Source organism: Falco rusticolus, chromosome 3 (genome assembly GCF_015220075.1).
Source record: "Falco rusticolus isolate bFalRus1 chromosome 3, bFalRus1.pri, whole genome shotgun sequence".
NCBI lineage: Eukaryota > Metazoa > Chordata > Aves > Falconiformes > Falconidae > Falco > Falco rusticolus.
In genome coordinates, this window is record NC_051189.1 from 116348662 (window position 1) to 116367044 (window position 18383).

General features: G+C 63.4%; 3 protein-coding genes across 7 annotated transcripts; 2 read left to right on the forward strand and 1 right to left on the reverse strand.

Moving 5' to 3' along the window:
• Nucleotides 1-38: 38 nt before the first annotated feature.
• On the reverse strand, nucleotides 39-5261 carry LOC119144016 (myotubularin-related protein 9-like). Of its 4 annotated transcripts, XM_037378759.1 has the most exons (12): nucleotides 4835-5261; nucleotides 4003-4240; nucleotides 3731-3790; nucleotides 3347-3455; nucleotides 2891-3016; nucleotides 2583-2756; nucleotides 2245-2462; nucleotides 1955-2116; nucleotides 1688-1829; nucleotides 1366-1586; nucleotides 1041-1192; nucleotides 39-910 (listed from the first exon to the last, which is right to left on the reverse strand). In XM_037378759.1, exons 2-12 carry the CDS (start codon nucleotides 4197-4199, stop codon nucleotides 747-749), a joined length of 1725 nt encoding a protein of 574 aa, XP_037234656.1. In that variant the 5' UTR covers nucleotides 4200-4240; nucleotides 4835-5261; the 3' UTR covers nucleotides 39-746. The 4 variants fall into 4 exon arrangements, with proteins under 4 accessions (XP_037234656.1, XP_037234658.1, XP_037234657.1 ...); XM_037378761.1 differs by lacking the exon at nucleotides 3731-3790 and having other exon boundaries at nucleotides 4835-5260; XM_037378760.1 differs by lacking the exon at nucleotides 4835-5261 and having other exon boundaries at nucleotides 4003-4298.
• Nucleotides 5262-5763: 502 nt separating this feature from the next.
• On the forward strand, nucleotides 5764-7846 carry FAM167B (family with sequence similarity 167 member B). 2 transcript variants are annotated; one of them, XM_037382135.1, is made up of 2 exons: nucleotides 5764-6423; nucleotides 7251-7846. In XM_037382135.1, exons 1-2 carry the CDS (start codon nucleotides 6133-6135, stop codon nucleotides 7509-7511), a joined length of 552 nt encoding a protein of 183 aa, XP_037238032.1. In that variant the 5' UTR covers nucleotides 5764-6132; the 3' UTR covers nucleotides 7512-7846. The 2 variants fall into 2 exon arrangements, with proteins under 2 accessions (XP_037238032.1, XP_037238031.1); XM_037382134.1 differs by having other exon boundaries at nucleotides 5767-6423; nucleotides 7248-7846.
• A 1502-nt stretch (nucleotides 7847-9348) lies between these two features.
• LCK (LCK proto-oncogene, Src family tyrosine kinase) lies at nucleotides 9349-18364 on the forward strand. Its single transcript, XM_037382176.1, has 13 exons — nucleotides 9349-9520; nucleotides 12597-12703; nucleotides 12823-12904; nucleotides 12989-13079; nucleotides 13219-13317; nucleotides 13455-13558; nucleotides 13670-13819; nucleotides 14095-14247; nucleotides 15298-15477; nucleotides 15911-15987; nucleotides 16103-16256; nucleotides 16739-16870; nucleotides 17181-18364. The coding sequence occupies exons 2-13, from the start codon at nucleotides 12602-12604 to the stop codon at nucleotides 17381-17383; spliced, it is 1527 nt and encodes a 508-aa protein (XP_037238073.1). The 5' UTR covers nucleotides 9349-9520; nucleotides 12597-12601; the 3' UTR covers nucleotides 17384-18364.
• The last annotated feature ends 19 nt before the right edge of the window (nucleotides 18365-18383 follow it).

The following is an 18383-nucleotide window of genomic DNA, read 5'->3' on the forward strand; positions in this document are numbered from 1 at the left end:
GCCAGTCATTGTTTTCCAGATGACACACACGCACCCGGTTCTGGTGCTTTGTTTATTTGCTGGACTGACCCTGAGCCAGCTTTCCTCATGAAACAGTTATTTCCTGCGCTAGTACGCTGGTGTTGCAAATCCTCATCCTTCCAGCCCTCTTGCCCTGTGTCTGTCTGTCCGGAGGGGTGGTTTGTATCTCTTTCCTTCCCCGAAACTGGGTTCAAGGGCAGATTTCCCGGGCTGGCTCCCAGCTTGGAAAAATTCTATGATTTCATGGCTGATGCAACACATGAACTGCAGTTAGCATGCCCTTTGTGGAGAGGGCCTCGTGACTTTAGTGTGTTTTGCTGCTTCAGTTTTGCTGTGCTGACTGTGCCTGGCAGCCGGGCAGGGGCTGTGAGCCTGGCACGCCGTGGTGGGAGCTGCCAGAGGCTGATGCTGCTGGGCACATCGACCTCCCGCTGCCTTCTCCACCAGCGGTCCAGGTGAAATCCCGCTGGGGAGGGAGCAGGCTGCTCCTGCCCCGACGTAAGCGCAGAAAGCAGGTGTGGGCTGTGAGAGAGACCACTTTACTGAAACAAGCTCAGTCTGTGCAGCCCAGAGGCTACAAAAAGGGTCTGTCCACCCCATCCTGGAGTTGTCCTCCAGGCTCCGCAGGGCCTGTGTCCCGCACAGCGCTTCCTGCGGAAAGCTGCAGTGTCGCGTTGGCCCGGCAGCCCGTGGGGACTGGATTACCGCATTGCCCACGCTGCCGTTCATCGTCCGTTCTCTGTCTGGGCAGCGGGGTCAGAGAGGGACCGGCTCAACCTGCTCTCCACGCTCTCCTTGACTGGGGGGTCACCCCCCTCTGCTAACCGCTGGACCTCTGCCCAGGCCTCGTCCAGGTACTGGGATGAACGGATCCATCGGAAGAATAAACCTAGGAGAGAAGGGGCTGTGTGTTGTCTCAGCTGTGCCGTAGCCCTGGCGAGAGAGGGAAAAGCAGAGCATTCCCACCCAGCCCAGCTCAGAGCTGAAGGTGGGTTTGGAGGGCACCGGACCCAGCTCACCCTGCCAGAGCTGGATGCTCTGGGGCTCGACAGAGGGCCAGATGACCAGGGCGTTGTGCGAGTAGAGGGGGTTCAGGTACTTCTTCTTCTCCCCAGGTTGGTTCAGCCAGGCCCAGAGGGCATGCGTGCTCTCCCTCACTTTACACAGGCACCTGCCAGAGAGTTGAGAAGCGTTTCAGCCCCTCCCAGGGGGCCTGGGGTTACCCAGGCTATGACCGGGAGGGCTTCACTCTGCCCCATCTGACAGGGTCTGCGCCAGGGGCACAGTGGTGACCACGGCATTGCTCCTAAGGGACAGTGCTGTCCCCGCTTCCCACCCACTTGCCTCTCTTTCTCGTTGTTGCAGAGGAAGGTGCCGTAGGCAGAGGCGTAGGCGTTGTCGAAAAGGGTGAGGAGGAGATGCTCGCTGAACTCCAGAGAGAAGGGGAACTGGCGGCTCAGCTGCCACACGCAGTCGAGGAAGAGGAGGAAGAGCGGCGCCTCCTGCTTCAGCCGGGCGTGGGAGTAGGCAGAGCGGGCGCAGCGGAGGTGGAAGGGGTGGCCAGCCTGTGGGACCCCCGAGGGGGAATAACGGGGGTGAAGAGGAGTGGGGGGAGTGCGCCCAGCCAGGCTGGGGTCCCCAGCCCCCTTGGGACTGCTGGTCTCACCTCAATCCACTCCCGCTCCAGCAGCCCCTGGAAGCCTGCCAGCGTGCGGCAGGACGGGTCCAGGATCACCTGGGCCAGCGCCGTCACCAGCAGCGTCGTGTCCGTCCCCTCCGCCCCGTGGACCAGCACGCTGGCCTCCTCCCTGTGGGCAAGCGCGGACGGTTGGGGCGATGCTGGCGAGCCCGGGGTGATGCCCGAGGTTTGTGCTGTGTTGAGAGCTTTGAAAGGGGGCAAGTGGGGGCCGTGGGGCAGCAGCCCCCCCCTTACCTGTCCAGGCACTGTGCGGCCAGGCAGGCTGTGCTCAGGGCTGCCTTGACGTGGCTCAGCCAGCGGCAGCTCTCCAGCCGGCTCAGCCACCGGTCCATGTTGATTGAGGTGTCATTGCAGGCTTCCACCAGTTTAATAAAGCTCTCCTGCAGCGGGCGGCCTCTGGGAGGGGAGGAGAGCGCTGTCAGGGGCTTGGTGAGTCTTGCAGGGGGCTGGAGTCCCCATGCCATCAGCAGGGCAGTGTGACCACCCATGTCACGAGAGGGCCAGGCCTCAGCACAGCCCCTCACCTCTCCAAGGGCCGGTGCAGCCTCCTCCACTGCGGGTAGGAGGACTTGGGCTCCGTGCCCCCCCCCGTCATCCGAGCCTGCTTCGCCGCCTGGGCCGACCGCGTGTCAATGATAAAGCCTCGCTCCCCCTCATCCAGGATGGTCCCCAGCAGCATCTCATCCTCACGGCAGCGCTTTCGGTTGGGGCCCGTCAGTGGCTGGCTGCTGCGGAGCATCGCCTGCGGGGTGAGGGCCAGCGGGCAGTGGGGGGACCCTGTGGGGTTGGGGGGCTTAGAGCCACCCCAGGGCTGGCAGTGGTGGGAGAGGAGACAAGGGGCAGAACAGGGAGGTGGACTCACGGTGCCGTTCTTGCAGTGGTAATAGCTGAGGACGGGGAATCGCCCGCCCTGCCGGAAACGGGCAGCCTTCTGCAAGGTGTCATCGTCCACCGCTGCCGGCACGATGACGGTGGGAGGGTACGTGGGGCAGGTGGTGAAATCCCGGTTCACATCACTCAGCCGCCACTGGCTCGTCTGGCGGAGATGGGGGGGAGGGGGGCTGCCTTGGGTGCCGTCTTGGCTGCGTGAGCCCCAGTGGGCAGCCCGGCATGGCGGGGGGGAGTCGCTTCTGCCCCCAGCCCAGCCGGCTCCCTCCCTTCCAGGCTCACCTGTGAGGCGATCCGTTGGAAGTACTGCTCGAGAGGGAAAAGGTGCCATCCTTCCTCGAGCTTCAGGCTCTGGGGTCTGTAGAAGAACGGGTACATCATCATCACGGAGTCCACCGAGGAGAGAGCCTGGAGCGAGAGCAAAGGTGGAGCTGGTCACGGGCAGGGGGTGCGGATCAGAGCACAGAGGTGGCTCAGAAAGTCCCCACCATGTCCCCAGGGCTCTGCAAACCCTGGGTCTGTTCCCTACTCCTGGCCACATCCCAGCCGAGAGCGAGGGCTGGGGGGGCAGGCGCTGGCACCAGCAGCCCCGCTGGCACCCGGTGCCAATGGTGCCAATGCTGCCCGCCCCGGAGCAGAGTGTTTACCCATGTTAATGACAGACCAAGAGCAAACACTGCAGGCGGCCGCTTTCCCCTGCCAACACTTTGCACCCTGGGCAAGGCTCCGGGAGCTCACCTCGATGGAGCTGGCGATGTTGAGACACTCTTCCATGCCAGGGATCTCCAGCTGCAGCACCTTCAGGTCTTTGCACCGGAGCGTGATGGTGCCGGAGGAGCCAGCGATCCTGGGGGAGGCAGGGGGGGCTCAGGACCAGCTGTAGGTCCATGTACGCAGAGACAGCGCCGAGCTGCCCTCTCCCCCCGGGAGAGCCAAGCGGGGCGAAGCGAAAGGGCTGTGCCGGTGCGGGATCGCTGGCTCTCATCCGGCACCGGGGGCTCGCCTGTCCGAAGCCAAGATTTCCAGCATCTCCCTGGGGCCCGGTGGGCACGGCGGTGGTTAGCACAAAGCCGGGTGCTGCCAGCTGGGTTAGCAGAGCCGAGAGAGCATTAAAAGCCAAACCTGGTGTCTCGTGGGGAGTCATTAGTCCGGGGGGGCTGGTACCAGCCTAAATTCTGCACTCTGAGGCACGGAGGAGAAGAGGAGGTCAATGGCCGGTGCCGCGAGCGTCGCCCGGCGTGGGCCATGGGGAAGAGGAGGGACGAGGCTCAGCAGGCAGCGCCATGGGGTGCCCGTGCCCTGCCGCCGGGAGAGCAGTGGGGGATCTCCTCCAGCTAAGGCAGGGGTGACACTGGTAGAAAGGACCGCAGGGACAGCCGTGGGGACAGACCCACCTCTTCTCCACAGCATCCACGTTGCGGATGAGCAGCCAGAGCTCCAGGGTGCCGGGCTGGCTGTCCCCCCCGGGGCAGGAGGAGAGGAGCAGGTGGTGGCTGGTGATGCACAGGGTGCCCTTCACGGCCGGCAGCCCCACGCACGACAGCAGCACGCTCTCCACTGTCGCCGTCTTGATCAGCTCGGAGAACTCCATGGCGGTGCTGGCAGCCAGGCACAGGACCTGCTGCCGCAAGGCCGGAGGGAGAAAGGGGAAATCCTGCAGCGACAGCCCAGCCCGCAAACCCTCTTCCCTCTGCGTCACACGGGGCCCTATAGCCTCACCCCCCTCTTCGTGTTTACATTGTCACCTACAGCCTACAGAGCTTCCTCGCTGCAAAATGCAGGGGAGTGCCATGTTTCCTCCCCCAGCAATGCTGTCACTGCAGATGGGGAAACTGAGGCACAGGCCGAGGGGGCTGAGCTGGTGCCAGGCTCCCCAGCAGTGCACAGACCCCAAGCTGGGTACCCCGCACCCCACGCCAGCTGTGCTGCATGCGGGGCGTGGGGGGTGGTAGCTGGTGCCACTGCAACCGCTGTCTTGCGGGGAGCAGCTCTGGGTCCTTTGCTGCCGCCATGGGGCCTGCCATGCCGGGGCTGTATGGTGCTGAGCACCACCAGCACCCCAGCACAGCCTGAACCTGGCTCCCAGGGTGCTGGGGGGCTCTGCCTGCACCCACAGCCCCCCGTGGCCCTGGGGATGGAGCCAAGTGCCCTGGGTGAGGAGGAGGAGGAGGAGGAGGAGGGTGAGCAGCTGGCAGCAGTGCCTGCTGTGGCCACCCCAGTGCTTACCTGCTCGGGCTCGGTGCAGGCAGGGACCTCGGGGTGCGAGTGGGAGATGTTGGGGTGCAAGTGGGAGATGGGGTGACCTCGGGGTGCAAGCGGGGATCTCAGGGTGCAAGCAGGAAACTGCTGGGTATAAGCAGGGGAGCTCGGCATGCAAGCAGGGAGCCTGGGGTGCAAGTGGGGGACTTTGGGGCGCAAGCAAGGCTCTCGGGGTGCGAGCGGGAGACTGTGGGGTGCACGGGAGACCTTGGGGTGCAAGCAGGGGACCTCAGAGTGCAAAGAGTGCACTCAGAGGGCATAGGGAGGGGAGCTCAGGGTGCGAGCAGGGATCTCGGGGTGCAAGCAGGAGAGCTCAGGGTGCGAGCGGGGACCCCGGGGTGCGAGCGGGGACCCCGGGGTGCGAGCTGGGACCGCACACCCAGCCGTGCCGGCGGGGCCGGCGGATGTCGGGGTTAAGGTGGCCCGGCCCGGGGCGGCTCCGCCGGCGGGGCCGGGATGGGCGATGGTCTCCCGGGCTGGGGGGGGGGGAAGGGGGGTCACCGCGTGGGGTGCGACAGCGAGGGGACACGCGGGGGCCGTGGGGAGGGACACGCGGGGGCTGGCAGCGCAGCAGGGGCGCTGCACGCAGGGTTTCGGGGACGGGGGGGGCTGTCCCCGGGGCAGGCGGCGCCGGTGGGGCGCGGGCCAGTCCCGTAACCCCCCCCCGCTGCCCCCGGCCCGCCCCGGGCAGCGCTTGCAGCACCGGGCAGGGCGGCGAGGGGGGGGGGCGGGGGGGAGCGGCCAGATCCTGACCCGGTTCCACCTTAAGGGCCCGGCCGGGATGCGGGACACCAGCTGCCCCCCGGCTCCTCGCCCCGTGTCCCGCCCCGTCCCCCCCCCCTCGCCCGGTTTCTTTTTCCGTCCTTGGGCTGTTTTTGCGGCCCCCCCCGGTGCGAGAGGGCGGCTTCGCCCGGGGATAAATCATCCCCGCTCCTCCTTGCCAGTGTATCCCGGTGAAGGCTTCCTCCAGGGAAACAGGGAGACTCCTCCCAGCTGGAGACAATAATGCTAAAAAAGACAAGAAAAGGAAAAAACAACAGTAAGAAAAAAAAAAAAAAAGAAACCAAAACGAACAAACCCAAATAACCCCTCCTTTGCGCTCCTCTGGATACGGAAAGTTCCTGCCCGTTGGAATTGCCCTCGACATCCCCAACCCTTATCGTCCTGGGGGTGCTGGTGGCCAGGGTGCTCCTCACTCTGCAGGTGCAGGGGGCAGAACCTCTGTCTGCCTGGGGGCTTTGGGGGGGGGTCCCAAGGGTGCTGCCATGCCCTTCGGCCAGCTGAAGTTCAAGGAGCTGGGCGAGGAGGAGCCCACCTGGGAGCAGGAGAGCCTGGACGGCGTGAAGGCGCTGGCGGCCAAGTTGAAGTTGCAGACACGGAGACCCTCCTACCTGGAGTGGGAAGCCCGGGTGAGGGGGCAGCCCTGGTGCAGTCGGACCCCCGGGGGGACATGGGGGGCACGGCAGGGCCCTGGGCACCCTGAGGATGAGCAGGATGGCAGCGTCTGTGGCTTCGCCACCATGGAGGCGGCGCTGGAGTGGCTCAGGATGGAGCTGGTGAGTAGTTGCTGGTGGGGTGGGAGACACAAGGGGTGGGCAAGGGCTGAGCCCCCAGGCAGGGACAGGAGGCAAGAGGGGTGGGCAAGGGCTGAGCCCCCAGGCAGGGATGGGTGGGCAAGGGCTGAGCCCCAAAGCAGGGACTGGAGGCACGAGGGCTTGAGCGAGGGGTGAGCCCCCAGGCAGGGACAGGGACTGGAGGCACGAGGGGTGGGCAAGAGCTGAGCCCCCAGGCAGGGACGGGGCCACAGGGCTCCTTCGTGCGGAGGGAGGACTGGCAGCCCGGCTTCACGCAACAGCGATGGGATGTGCCCGGGCCAGGGTGCTCCAGCCGCTCCAGCCATGGCACGCTGCTTTGCTCCTCTGCCCACCACGGCCGGTGCGTGTGGATTTTTGCAAGGCACGTGTGACACTGCGGTGCTGCAGCTCTGCCCCTGTCCCCTTGCCCAGCGCTGGGGGTCACAGCTCTGTCAGGCGTCTGCATTTGTCACCCCCTCCTGCCTGCTCTGCTGGTGGCACGGCTGTGGTGGACTTCATTGGTGTGGCACAGCCTTGGTGACTTCCATGGGGTGACCCCGGCAGCGAAAGCCAGGCGGGTACAAACCCACGGGTGCCTGAGCTGACCCTGGGCTGTGACCCTGGCACCGACCATGTGCCAGCCCTTGGACAGTGTGTGGGCTCCCCAGGGCCACGTGTGCGTGTGGTCCCTGGTGGGTTTGTGCCCTGGGCAAGCCCCAGCCCTGCTGCCCCACCACCCCCACTGCCTGGGCAGCTGCCCCAGCGGCCAGTCCGGCTCTGGCCCTGATGCCTACCTCCCCGTGCAGCAGGAGATGCAGGCTGTGGACCAGCGCCTGGCACAGCAGCTGATGCGCCTGCGGGCGCAGCTGCACCGGCTGAAGGTGGAGCAGGCCTGCCACCAACACAAGGAGATGCTGGATGATGCCACCTTCGGCCTCGAAGGCTGTGAGGAAGACTCGGATCTGCTCTGCAACATCCCCCCCAAGGCTGCCTTCCTGCTCTCCACGCCGCTCAAGCACATCGGCGTCACCCGCATGAACATCAACTCCCGACGGTTCTCCCTCTGCTGAGCGTGGCAGGACCCTGCAAAGTGCGCAGTACCAAGCCTGGATGGGAGCCTTGCAGGCACCCATGGGTGCATCCAGACCTGGTTGGGCTCAGGGATCCCTCCACAAATGCCTTGGGGACTGTAGAGCTGCTGCCAGGGCTGCCCCCCCTTAGGGCAGGCAGTGCTGAGCCTGTGCTGCCAGCCCTGCCCCAGGGACAATGCCAATGCCACCAGTCCCATCAAGCACAGGGTGTTTTGGGGCACCCAGTGCTCTGTCCCTAATGATGGTGGGGTCAACCACAGTGGAAAAATGTGGGGTGCAGCCCATTGAGAAGGAATAAAAGGAGGTGAAGGCGAGAGCTGATGTTTTCTCTTTATTTTTGCATGCCCCAGGGCACCTGCCTTTGCCTCCAGATCTGGCTCCCAGCCCTTCGCTGTGGGGGATGTAGGGGTGGCAGGGGGGTCCGTGTTGCCATCGCCCCTTCCCTGGCTGCTCCCAGGACTCTGGCTCACAGGGTGGGTGGTTTCTCATCGGTTTCTGCTGCAGGAAAGTGCCATGCCGGAGAGACAGTGTCTCTGCTTTGGGGACATTGCATCTTCCTGGGCCAGCACCTTCCTGGGCACCCCTGGCAGCAGATGGGTGCTTGGGCTGCATCGCTGCAGGAAATGCTTGTCACCAAACTGGCTGCGAATGGAGGAGTTGTTTCTGAGGCTTGATGCCGGGAGATGCCAGGGGCCATGCTCAGAGTTTGGGCAGCCCCACATCCCCGTCTCCAAGCCCTGACAGCACTGTGCCGGGAGCAGGAGGGATCCTGGAGGTACTCACCAGAGCAGTTCGCTTTTAGATTTTCCCTTCCTATATTAACATCAAACCCTTTACAACAGAAGTTGCCCCTTGCAGGATGTGACTTTTGTAGAACCCTTTTTGTCAGTGCTGCTGAAAAAGATGTGAGGTGACCCAGGCATAATTTGGGGGGCTGCTTCTCCTTCCCAGAGTAGCAGCAGGACATGGGGAGAACCCGATGTGCACCCTGAGGCTACAGCACACCCCAGCACCTTGGAGCGCTCCCCACCATCCCTTGCTGGGGGCACCTGCTGTGTTGGGGATGGGAATGGGGCTGCACAGCTGCCCCTGGAAAATGTCCCTGCCAGGGTGGATGCTGCAGCCAGTGCTGCTGCAGCGATGCCCTACAGGCTCCTGCAGCCCCCCCTGACACTGCTGGGCTTCCTGCCCATGCCTCCGGTACCTGCGGCTTCGTGTTTGATTGCAAAAGCCAAGACAATAGTGTTGTGGTTGTTATGCTCTGAGCTATCTTCAGAAACACAAGGCTGGCATCCTGGCTGGGGCATAACATGTCCCCTTCACTTCACCCCTGCCACTGTGGCTCTCGGGGCGCCAGAGTCTGGGGGGACCCCATGGTGACAGCCAAAGCGAGGGCTGTGGTGTGCAGGATGAGTCCCACAACCTGTGTAGGGTCCACTGGGGTCAGGGGCAGCTGGTGCGTGGCACTGTCAGCCTGCCCACACCAAGCACCAGAGAGGGGACAGCGCAGGGGACCAGCTAGCTGGGGGCTGCCTGGGCAGCAGGTGACAATCCCCTGCCCATGGCTGGCCCCTCGCAGCACATCTCCCAGCCCGCCGGACCCTGCTCCCCCACCGACTTAGCATCCCCTTGCCCACCCAGTCCCTGGGAATTGGTGGCCAGGGCCACCCAGAGCAGAGACCCTCCGTGCTGGGGATGGCAGGAAGCCATCAGGGTTTGTCACTAGCTCTTGTGGTTGTTCGCGAGCTGTGAACCAGCTTCTCTAGAGTTTGCTCATGAGGCAGGAAACCAGGGCAGGTGGTAAGCAGCAGCGAGTGGTGGCGGTGGGGAGCGGGCGCCCATGTGCAGGGGGCTCGTCTCTGCTCCCCAGAGGGTCATTGTGCTCCTGCCAGGGATGGAGAGGATGTGAGTGAGGACACGGTACCTTCACACTTGCTGCCGGGCCATGGGAGTCTGAAAGCAGCTGGTCCTCCCCTCGCTGCCAACAGGTAACAGGGACCTGGGGGCGAAGGGGTCTGCACCCTCCGGACAGGAGCTGGGACCACCCAGGCGCCTGTGGAGGATGCGGGTTCCCTTGTATTCTCCGCGGTTGCCCCTCGGAGCGATGGAAATGGGGGTTTGGGCTCGTTGCTGCGGGGGGCTGTGAGCGCTGGTGCCTGGGCAGCGGGGTGTGAGCACTTGTGCCTGGGTGATGGATGGGGGGAGCGGGGCTGTGCTCCCCATCCCTCTGTGGCCTTTTAGTTGGGGTGAAAGTCGCTGTCCCGATGCCCTCTGCCCGCCTGGGGGGGTCTGCCCAGGGTGGGAGCGTTGGCCCCTCACAGGGCTCTCTCCGAGACCCCATTTCCAGGGAAAAATAGGAATTTCATCCCCAGGACCAGGCTCTTGCCTGCCTGGCTGTGGATGAGAGCAGCTTAGGGACAAGCAGCAGTTTAACACTGGTCTAGCGGGGTCCCTGCCCGCTCTGAGGGCTTCAGACACTGAGCTACTCCTGGTTTGGGTGCCACCTCAGCACAAACACCTCCCCGCTGCAATGGCAGCTTTGGAGCCATGATGCTTCGCATCTTCTCTGTGAAGCTGGACCAGTGTGGGGCTTAGCATCCAGCTGGGTCACAGCTGGCTTGGGGTCACTCAGGACACCCTGGTGAGCCTTGAAGAGCATCAGGGATGGGGTCAGCCCAGCCTTCAGCCCTCTTCACACCTGCCCATGCTTGTGAGCAAACCACTGGACCTGGCCAAAGAAGTGGAAGGGCCGGCATGGGGCAGCTCCTCCTGCAAGAGCCAGGAGGTCCAGACACACTCCTGAGCAAAGCCAGGGAAAGGCACGTACACAGCTGTGCAAGGACACACATGCACACCCATGCATGCGTGCAGACACCTCCTCAGGGACATGATGAGGCACAGGGCAGGAGCGCCTACACATCCCTCCCAGGCAACCTTTGCACAAGAAATTCGGTTGCACAGATGCAGTCACAGAACCCAACTTCAAACACCCCATTTCACCAGGTGAAACGGCTGCTTAGTGGAAATTACACTGTGGCTTAAGTACATGAGACAAAAAGGCACAATAGCAGCACCTCCCTCCCCACCCTGGCTTCATGCAAGAAGGAAAAAACATCTCTTGGCACCGCTCGCCTTTGGTAAATGCGTCTGAAGGGCTGTGGGTGGGTTTGGGAGCCAAAATCCTCCGTGGGGCCAGGGTTGTGCTTGGGGCTGTGCTACCGCCTGGGCATCACCGGCACCTTGCCTGCTTCTCTTGCCATCAGCAGGCCACTGTGGTGTGGCTGAACCCCTTTTTGGGTGCCAAAGTGTGTCCCCAAATAGGTGTCACCAGAAGCTGAAGGCACCAGGGTGGTTTTTAGCATTTGAGTCCCCACAGCAGCACCGCACGGCACGCTCGGCTGCCCTCTCCTTGCCAAAATCGCCCGTCACCTGCTCCCGTTGGCCACTGTGGCAGTGGGCACCCTGAGGCTGCACTGTGGGGACAGCCCCCGTGTCCCTGATGTGGATGCCGTGTGGACCCCATCCCCCAGGGAGGGGGCTCCTGGTCTGCAAAACCAGCCCTGGCAGCGCTGGTAGGGGGGGTCTGGCTGGCAGCAGGTTCTGATGGCTGAGGCTGGTGACACCAGGGGCTGGTGGCACCCTGGGGACCCTGCACCCTCCCTGGGGGCCCCCTGTGAGCTCTTCCCTGCGTCCCATGGAGGCACAAGCTGAAATGAAGCTCTCAGTGCCGTGCCCTCCTCGGCAGCGTGGAGAGAGGTGGATTTAAGTGTGTGCTTGTGAGAAAACAGCCGTGCAATTGCTCCCGGGTAGGAAACCAAGGTGAAAATGGTGCCGTCATTGCCCATGGCCACCAGCTCCCAGCAAAGCAGCTCCCAGGGCTTAGCTGGCCTGCTGGGGACCCAGCACGGTGGGGCTGAGGACCCTTGCAGCTGCACCGCCTTGCTGCCAGATAAGAGCTCCCACTCGGCATTCGCAAAAGCAGCTGCTGGTTTTGGGAGCTGGGGCAGAGACACCTGGGCTGGCTTTCGGTGGCACGGGGCTCCCAGCCCTGCCGTTGGCACCCACCACCTGCAGAAACCGTGCCAGGGCCCCCCCCGAGAGCCCCCCAGAGCTGCTGGGCAGAGCTTGGAAAAGAGAGTTTTGGGGGCCAGGTCTTGGTGGAGATAAATCCCGGCAGCGTAGGCGTGGGGGATTCTGCAGAAGAGGTTTTTCCAGGGCTGTGGGCCACGTTTTCCATGTGACGCACCGCTGGGGCCTTGCACGAGAAGGCAAGAGCTGCTCAGGTGGTTTGCAGTGCCCATGCAATGCTTGTGGCATCGCTGCCAGGCTGCCCCGGTGCCCACGCCACAGTGATGGGGACCCTGGGGCACAGTCCTGTGCCAGCTTGGTGTCACCGTGGCCAGGGCTGATGCTTGAGGTTGGGGGTTCCTTGATGTTTCAGGGTGAGGTGCTGAGGATGAGGGCCCCCCTGAGCAGGGATGAGGGTTTAAAGGACAGCCCTGATGAAGGAGAAAAAAGAGCAGAGCCGAATTCATGGGGGAGGCTAATGAGAGCCCTGGGGGAGAAGGAAATCGGAGGTGACACAGCACCATGGGTGAGGGTGCGCCTGCATCCCCCTCTGACCCCAGGAGCTGCTTTTAGGGCCAGGAGGTGCCTGGTCCAGCCAAACTTCATCAAACAGCATTGCAGGGCCATGCAAAGATGTATTAATTGTTAATAGGATATTCATGATTAGGTTGTTATCTAGATGGAGGAGGGCGGGATCAGCCCAAGGGCTGCAGGGTGGGAAGGAGCTGGCAATGCCAGGCTGGTGGGAAAGGGGAGCCTCAGGCTGGGAACTAATTGCCTTCAGTCTTTTTAATTATCAAAGCCAGGACAAAATTAGGAGGAAATATGGCCGGTGACAAAGAGTCAGGGGATGCCCCCAGCTCAGCTGAGGACTTGGGAAGTGCGTGGGATGGGCCATGGGATGTAGGAAGGCAGACGGTGGGACAGAGGGATGGGGATGCACTGGAGCGAGGGGCTGGGGGGGCTTCTCTCACTGCCTCTTGCCCCCCCCTGCAGCCGCCATGGGCTGCTGCTGCAGCTCAGACTATGATGAGGACTGGATCGAGAACATCGACATCTGTGAGCACTGCAATTACCCCATCGAGCCCAGCAGCAAGCGCCAGGTGAGGAGGGGGCAAGCAGACACCCCCCAGTCCTGGTGGCCAAACGCCTCCAGAGGTGGCCATAGGATGGCCAGACCCCGGGAAGGCGAGGGCTCACGCGGCTTCTCGTCCCCTGGCAGAGGCTGATCCACAACGGCTCCGAGGTGCAAGACCCGCTGGTGTCCTATGAGGCCACGTCCCCGCCATGCTCGCCTCTGCAAGGTAAGGTCTGGCCGGGGCAGGGGGTGCCTGTGGACACCCCTCGAGTTGGCCACCACCCCCCTGCCCCTCCGCTTGTTCTCCCAGATAAGCTGGTGGTGGCCCTGTACAACTACGAGCCCAAGCACGATGGTGACCTGGGGCTGCGGAAGGGCGAGAAGCTCCGCATCCTGGAAGAGTGAGTGAGCATCAAGAGCATCCCAGCACCCACTCCATCATGACCCCACCGCTCCCCAGCCAGCATCCCGGTGCTGTCAGGGGTGTCCTTGCGGGGTCCCAGCAACCAGAGGGAGTCTCACCTCACTGTGTCCTTGCAGGAGCGGGGAATGGTGGAAGGCACAGTCGCTCACCACCGGCCAGGAGGGTTTGATCCCCTACAACTTTGTGGCCATGGTGAACAGCCTGGAGCCTGAGCCGTGAGTAGGGCTGGACAGGGGCCATGCCCTGCCAGGGGCTGTGCCGGCAGCGGGGAGAGTCAGCAGCATCCCCCGAAGCACCGGTGGGTGCAGGTGGCCTGACTCCCCCCCGCCCCAACCATGTCCCGTGTCCCCAGGTGGTTCTTCAAAAACATCAGCCGCAAGGATGCGGAGCGACAGCTCCTGGCGTCAGGCAACACGCACGGCTCCTTCCTCATCCGGGAGAGCGAGACCTCCAAAGGTACCATCCCACAGGCCCTGCCGGCATCTCCCGCCACCAGCACAGGGAAAGGTGCTGGGAAGCACAGGAGGAGTGCTGGGATCCCACACCCACATGGTCCCATCTCCCCAGGCTCCTACTCACTGTCAGTGAGGGACTTTGACCAGAACCAGGGCGAGACAGTGAAGCACTACAAGATCCGCAACATGGACAACGGGGGGTACTACATCTCCCCCCGCGTCACCTTTGGCAGTTTGCACGAGCTGGTGGAGTATTACACACGTATGTGCCATCCAGGGGCTGGTCCTGCCTGCAGGCAGGGGATGGAATGGGGGCAGGATGGGGATGGGATGGCGATGGGGATGGGGATGGGGATGGGATGGGGATGGGATGGGGATGGGGAGGGATGGGGATGGGATGGGGATGGGGATGGGGATGGGATGGGGATGGGGACACACTGCTACCCGTGCCCCAGCAAAGTCATTAGCTTATGCTGGGCCCCCTGTGCCCTCTGCTGCGTTGACACTGGCTCTGCCCCCCCCTCCCCCATGCCGCAGGCAGCTCTGACGGGCTGTGCACCCGCCTTGGCAAGCCCTGCCGGACCCAGAAACCGCAGAAGCCATGGTGGCAGGATGAGTGGGAGGTGCCACGAGAGTCGCTGAAGCTGGTGGAGAAGCTGGGAGCGGGGCAGTTTGGAGAAGTTTGGATGGGTGAGTCACAGTGAAACTGGGGTGCTTCCTCCTGGATGAGGACACTGGTGTAGGCAGCGTCAACCAGGCCCCACGGCATCCTCGGGCTGGGGAGGGGTCCAGCTGGGGTGTCGCATGGAGCAGCCAGCACACCCCCAAGCGTGAGACCTTGGCTTTTCACAAGACCCCTGGGAGAAGGGAGAAAACCAGCAGCTAAAACAGCCCAGGGGCAGCTCTGGTTTACTGAAAGCCCCCCAGGCTTCCCCCTGTCTCCCACCCCTAGCCACTCGGACCCCTGCGCTGCCGCCCAAGCAGGCACCCGCTGCCCTGATGGGCGTGCTGGTGGAGGTGTGTGCACAGGGGCTGCACCATGTCTTCGCGAGCTGGGCTCTCTCGCCCTCAGAGCAGATGCAGCCACAATAAGGCTGTCGCTGCGGTTGTCACTGCAACGCTGGGAGCAGCTGGAGGCTCAGAGGCAGCGCGGAGCCTTGAGCGTGCTGTGATCCAGCCACAAAAGCACCTCCTGCTCCTCGGGTGCCACATGGGGAAGACACTGGGGCCGCCCTGCTCCTCTCCATCCTACCCCGCAGGCTCAGAGCGGGGTCCCTGCCTTCGCTCCCATGGGTGCTGGCTGTCCTGTGAAGTCCCCTCCAGGTACCCAGCAGAAGCCTGGCTTCAGCATCGCTGCCCAGCTCCCCCAGCTGCCCTCTGGTTCAAAGCCCAGCAACCAGCAGCTTCCTTTCCTCCGTGTGGCTGAAAGCCACATCTAAAAGTCTCTGCCTGGTGGGTTAAAATGTGGTTACAGGTTTTTGCCCAGGTGGCCAGTACGGAGCTATGATTGTCCCCAGATGTCCTCTGGCAGTCTTCCAGGGTGCGAGGTCCTCTGCCCCTCATCAGCCAGCCTTTGCCATCTCAAACATCTCTCGCTTGCGCAGTCTCGGGTTGGGATGCGCTAGATCTGCAGTCTCCACGCTTGCCCCCTTGGCTGGCACCGCTATTGCCACGTGTCCCCCCGCCATGCCTGATGATGGGGTCCCTCTCCCCATCATGCTGTGCCCCATCTCTCCACAGGCTTCTACAATGGCCACACTAAGGTGGCCATCAAAAACCTGAAGCAGGGCAGCATGTCACCCAGTGCCTTCCTGGCGGAGGCCAACCTCATGAAGAACCTGCAGCACCCGCGGCTGGTGCGGCTCTACGCCGTGGTGACGAAGGAACCCATCTACATCATCACGGAGTACATGGAGAAGGGTGAGGGCACCCAGGCTGGGGTGGCTGGCGGCTGGGGTGAGGGTGGGGGTGGCTGGGGGCTGTGAAGAGCCACAGTCATTAGGCTCCTAGCTGTTCCTATCCAGTGGTCAGTGCTGGCTTATGTGTCTTGAGCTGCTTTTGGTATCATTTCCCCCTCTCCTCACTCTGCCTTTGCATCACAGCTGTCCCACTGGCTGGGAGCTCGGGGGTCAGCCCTGGCAGGGGGGAAAGGACCCTGCAGGCAGGCTGGTCTCCTGCCCATTTGCTCCTGCCTGCCTTCCCCGGGGGTTGCAAGCTGCCCAGCCCCACATTTGGTGTTGCCATAGGGGACAGTGCCCTGGTGACCCCACCACCATGATGCCCAGCTCCAACAGATGCCGGGGTGGGAGGCAGTGTGTGTGCTTGCTGCTGAGATCTGTTGCCTTCATTGCAGGCAGCCTCGTGGACTTCCTCAAGACCTCGGAAGGAATCAAGCTCAGCATCAACAAACTGCTAGACATGGCTGCACAGGTCAGGGGGGGGACAGAGCTGTGGAGCTGCTGGTGGGGAGGGCTCTGCTGGGGCTGGAGCTGGGGCTGCCCTGCTTGGGCTGGTGGCTATTAATTGCAATTCCTCCAAACCACAGATTGCTGAAGGCATGGCCTTCATTGAGGCCAAGAACTACATCCACCGCGACTTGCGGGCTGCCAACATCCTCGTATCGGACACCTTGGGCTGCAAAATCGCCGACTTCGGGCTGGCCCGCCTCATCGAGGACAATGAGTACACGGCTCGTGAAGGTGTGTCCCCAGCCGAGCCCTGCTTTTGGGGTGCACACAGCTCAGGGCCATGGGGAACCCCCACCCAGCCAATTCTGGGGGCCCCCACGGTGCTCCGGGAGCTGCAGGACTGCATGCAGCCACGGGAGAAGGAAGCAGGCGGGGGTGCAGACAGCCTTCTCTCCACTCCATCTCCCCGCAGGCAGAGAGGGGGCTGCGGGGCCCTGCGTGCCCACCCGACACTGCTTTTGGTGGGGTGACAGCCCTACCTGGTGGCTACTGCTGGAACAGGCCCGCTGCAGGGGTGCTAGCCCATTCTGGGGGCTCTGTAGCCAGCCAAGTAGCAGGGGGGCAGAAGGGCTGGCTGCCACCAAACCCAGCTTGTCCCCAGGCATATAGCAGGGACAGAGGCTGACTCAGGGTTGTCATATCAGATTAGGCAGAGAGGGGCATTTTCAGCTCAGCCACAACGTTTTATTTTCTCCCCTCCTGCTGTTTTTCAGGGGCTAAATTCCCCATTAAGTGGACGGCGCCGGAGGCTATTAATTATGGGACGTTCACGATTAAGTCTGATGTCTGGTCATTCGGCATCCTGCTCACGGAGATCGTCACCTATGGCCGGATCCCATATCCAGGTCAGGATTTCCCAGCAGCTGCACGACAGAAGGGCTGGCACACGCACGCAAGCGCACACCCACGAGTGTGTGCATGCACTCCTGCACGCACACACGCTCCCAGCCGCCCCATCTGGCTCCCTTCCCTGCCAGCCCGCGATGGTTTCGACCGTTTCCCGATGCACATGGCCAGCCCCAGCCCAAAAGCCACTGGGGGTTTCAGAGGCAGCAGAGGGTGAAAGGAAGTTTCCCGGTGGGATTTGCAAACGTAGGGTGCTACCTGTGACCTGGGGGTGATCCAAATTCAGTGCTGTGCGTGTTGTCCTCACAGGGATGACCAACCCCGAGGTGATACAGAACCTGGAGCGTGGTTACCGCATGCCGCAGCCAGACAACTGCCCACAGGAGCTGTATGAACTGATGATGCAGTGCTGGAAGGAGAGGCCTGAGGAACGTCCCACCTTCGAGTACATGAAAAGCGTGCTGGAGGACTTCTTCACTGCCACCGAGGGCCAGTACCAACAGCAACCGTGAGGACCCCAGCAGCAGCAGAGACACCCTTGTGTTGGGGTGCCCAGGGGTGCTCCCCCTGCACCAGGTCCCCACAGATTCCACACGTATTGCCCCGGGGCATTGGCGAACACTGCCTGGACCTCAGCAGTAAAGATTTGAAGTGCTTCGAATCTTGGGAGCAGCAGATTTCAGCCCCCCCAGAAGGCGATGGAAGGCCAAAGCCGACAAGTGACTCCAAGGAGTGGAGGGCTGGCACGTGGGGGGCTCCGTGGGGGGCCCGGTGGGTGCCCACCACACCATGCCTGCACTTGCCTGGGGGCAAATCCAGCCTCCAGCCCCACAGCAGGCTGCTTGGGGGCCACACCAGCCCTCTCAGGCCCCTCTGGCTGGGCCTCGCCTCCTCCTTCATCCCCGGTGATGGCAGGTGGCCCCTGGCAAGCAATGGCCACCCCAGCCCTTGGCTGTGGGATGCTCCTTCTCCTGCCATGGTGTTGCCGGGACCTGCCCCGTAACCGCCGTTGGGTTTTGGGGAAATAAAGGCCTTTGCAGCGGCGGTGGCCGTGGGGCCTCCCTGAACCCTGGGGAGGACAGGCCAGCGGGGTGATGCCCTCAGGGGACAGACCCCCCTTCACACCAACCCCACCCCGGGGTGCTGCTGGGGGCCCCAGGCCACTCTCACGCTGACCCCGGCTCTGTGAGACCCCCACGGCCCCGCTCTTGCCGACCCCGGGTGGGACAAGCCAGGGCCGAGGCCTGGGGGCAGGTGGAGGCCTCTACCGTGTGTCCTCCCCCCCCCCGCCCCTCCGCCGGGATGGTTCAGCCCCACCTGGCATTTCCCCCCACTCTCCCCCGGGAATGGTTCCGCCCCACCCACGGGGACCCTCTCCTCGTTTGCTCCCCCTCCCCCCCCGCGCCTCAGCGATGGTGCAGCCCGCGCGGCTCCGCCCCCGCTGCAGTGGTACAGCCCAGGCACCCCGCCGCTCCGCCTAGCCTGCTAGCTCCTCCGCGTCCGCTCGCTCCC

Bases quoted from the DNA above. Each gene is read 5' to 3' on its own strand.
- LOC119144016 (XM_037378759.1), bottom strand. From the start codon at position 4,199: ATGGAGTTCTCCGAGCTGATCAAGACGGCGACAGTGGAGAGCGTGCTG. The intron at 2,463-2,582 runs GTGAGTCCACCT...CTCACCCCGCAG, and splicing joins ACCACTGCAAGAACGGCACC to GCGATGCTCCGCAGCAGCCA. The intron at 1,193-1,365 runs GCAAGTGGGTGG...ACTCTCTGGCAG, and splicing joins TGCAACAACGAGAAAGAGAG to GTGCCTGTGTAAAGTGAGGG.
- FAM167B (XM_037382134.1), top strand. From the start codon at position 6,133: ATGCCCTTCGGCCAGCTGAAGTTCAAGGAGCTGGGCGAGGAGGAGCCC. The intron at 6,424-7,247 runs GTGAGTAGTTGC...CTCCCCGTGCAG, and splicing joins AGTGGCTCAGGATGGAGCTG to CAGGAGATGCAGGCTGTGGA.
- LCK (XM_037382176.1), top strand. From the start codon at position 12,602: ATGGGCTGCTGCTGCAGCTCAGACTATGATGAGGACTGGATCGAGAAC. The intron at 14,248-15,297 runs GTGAGTCACAGT...ATCTCTCCACAG, and splicing joins GTTTGGAGAAGTTTGGATGG to GCTTCTACAATGGCCACACT. The intron at 15,478-15,910 runs GTGAGGGCACCC...CCTTCATTGCAG, and splicing joins CACGGAGTACATGGAGAAGG to GCAGCCTCGTGGACTTCCTC.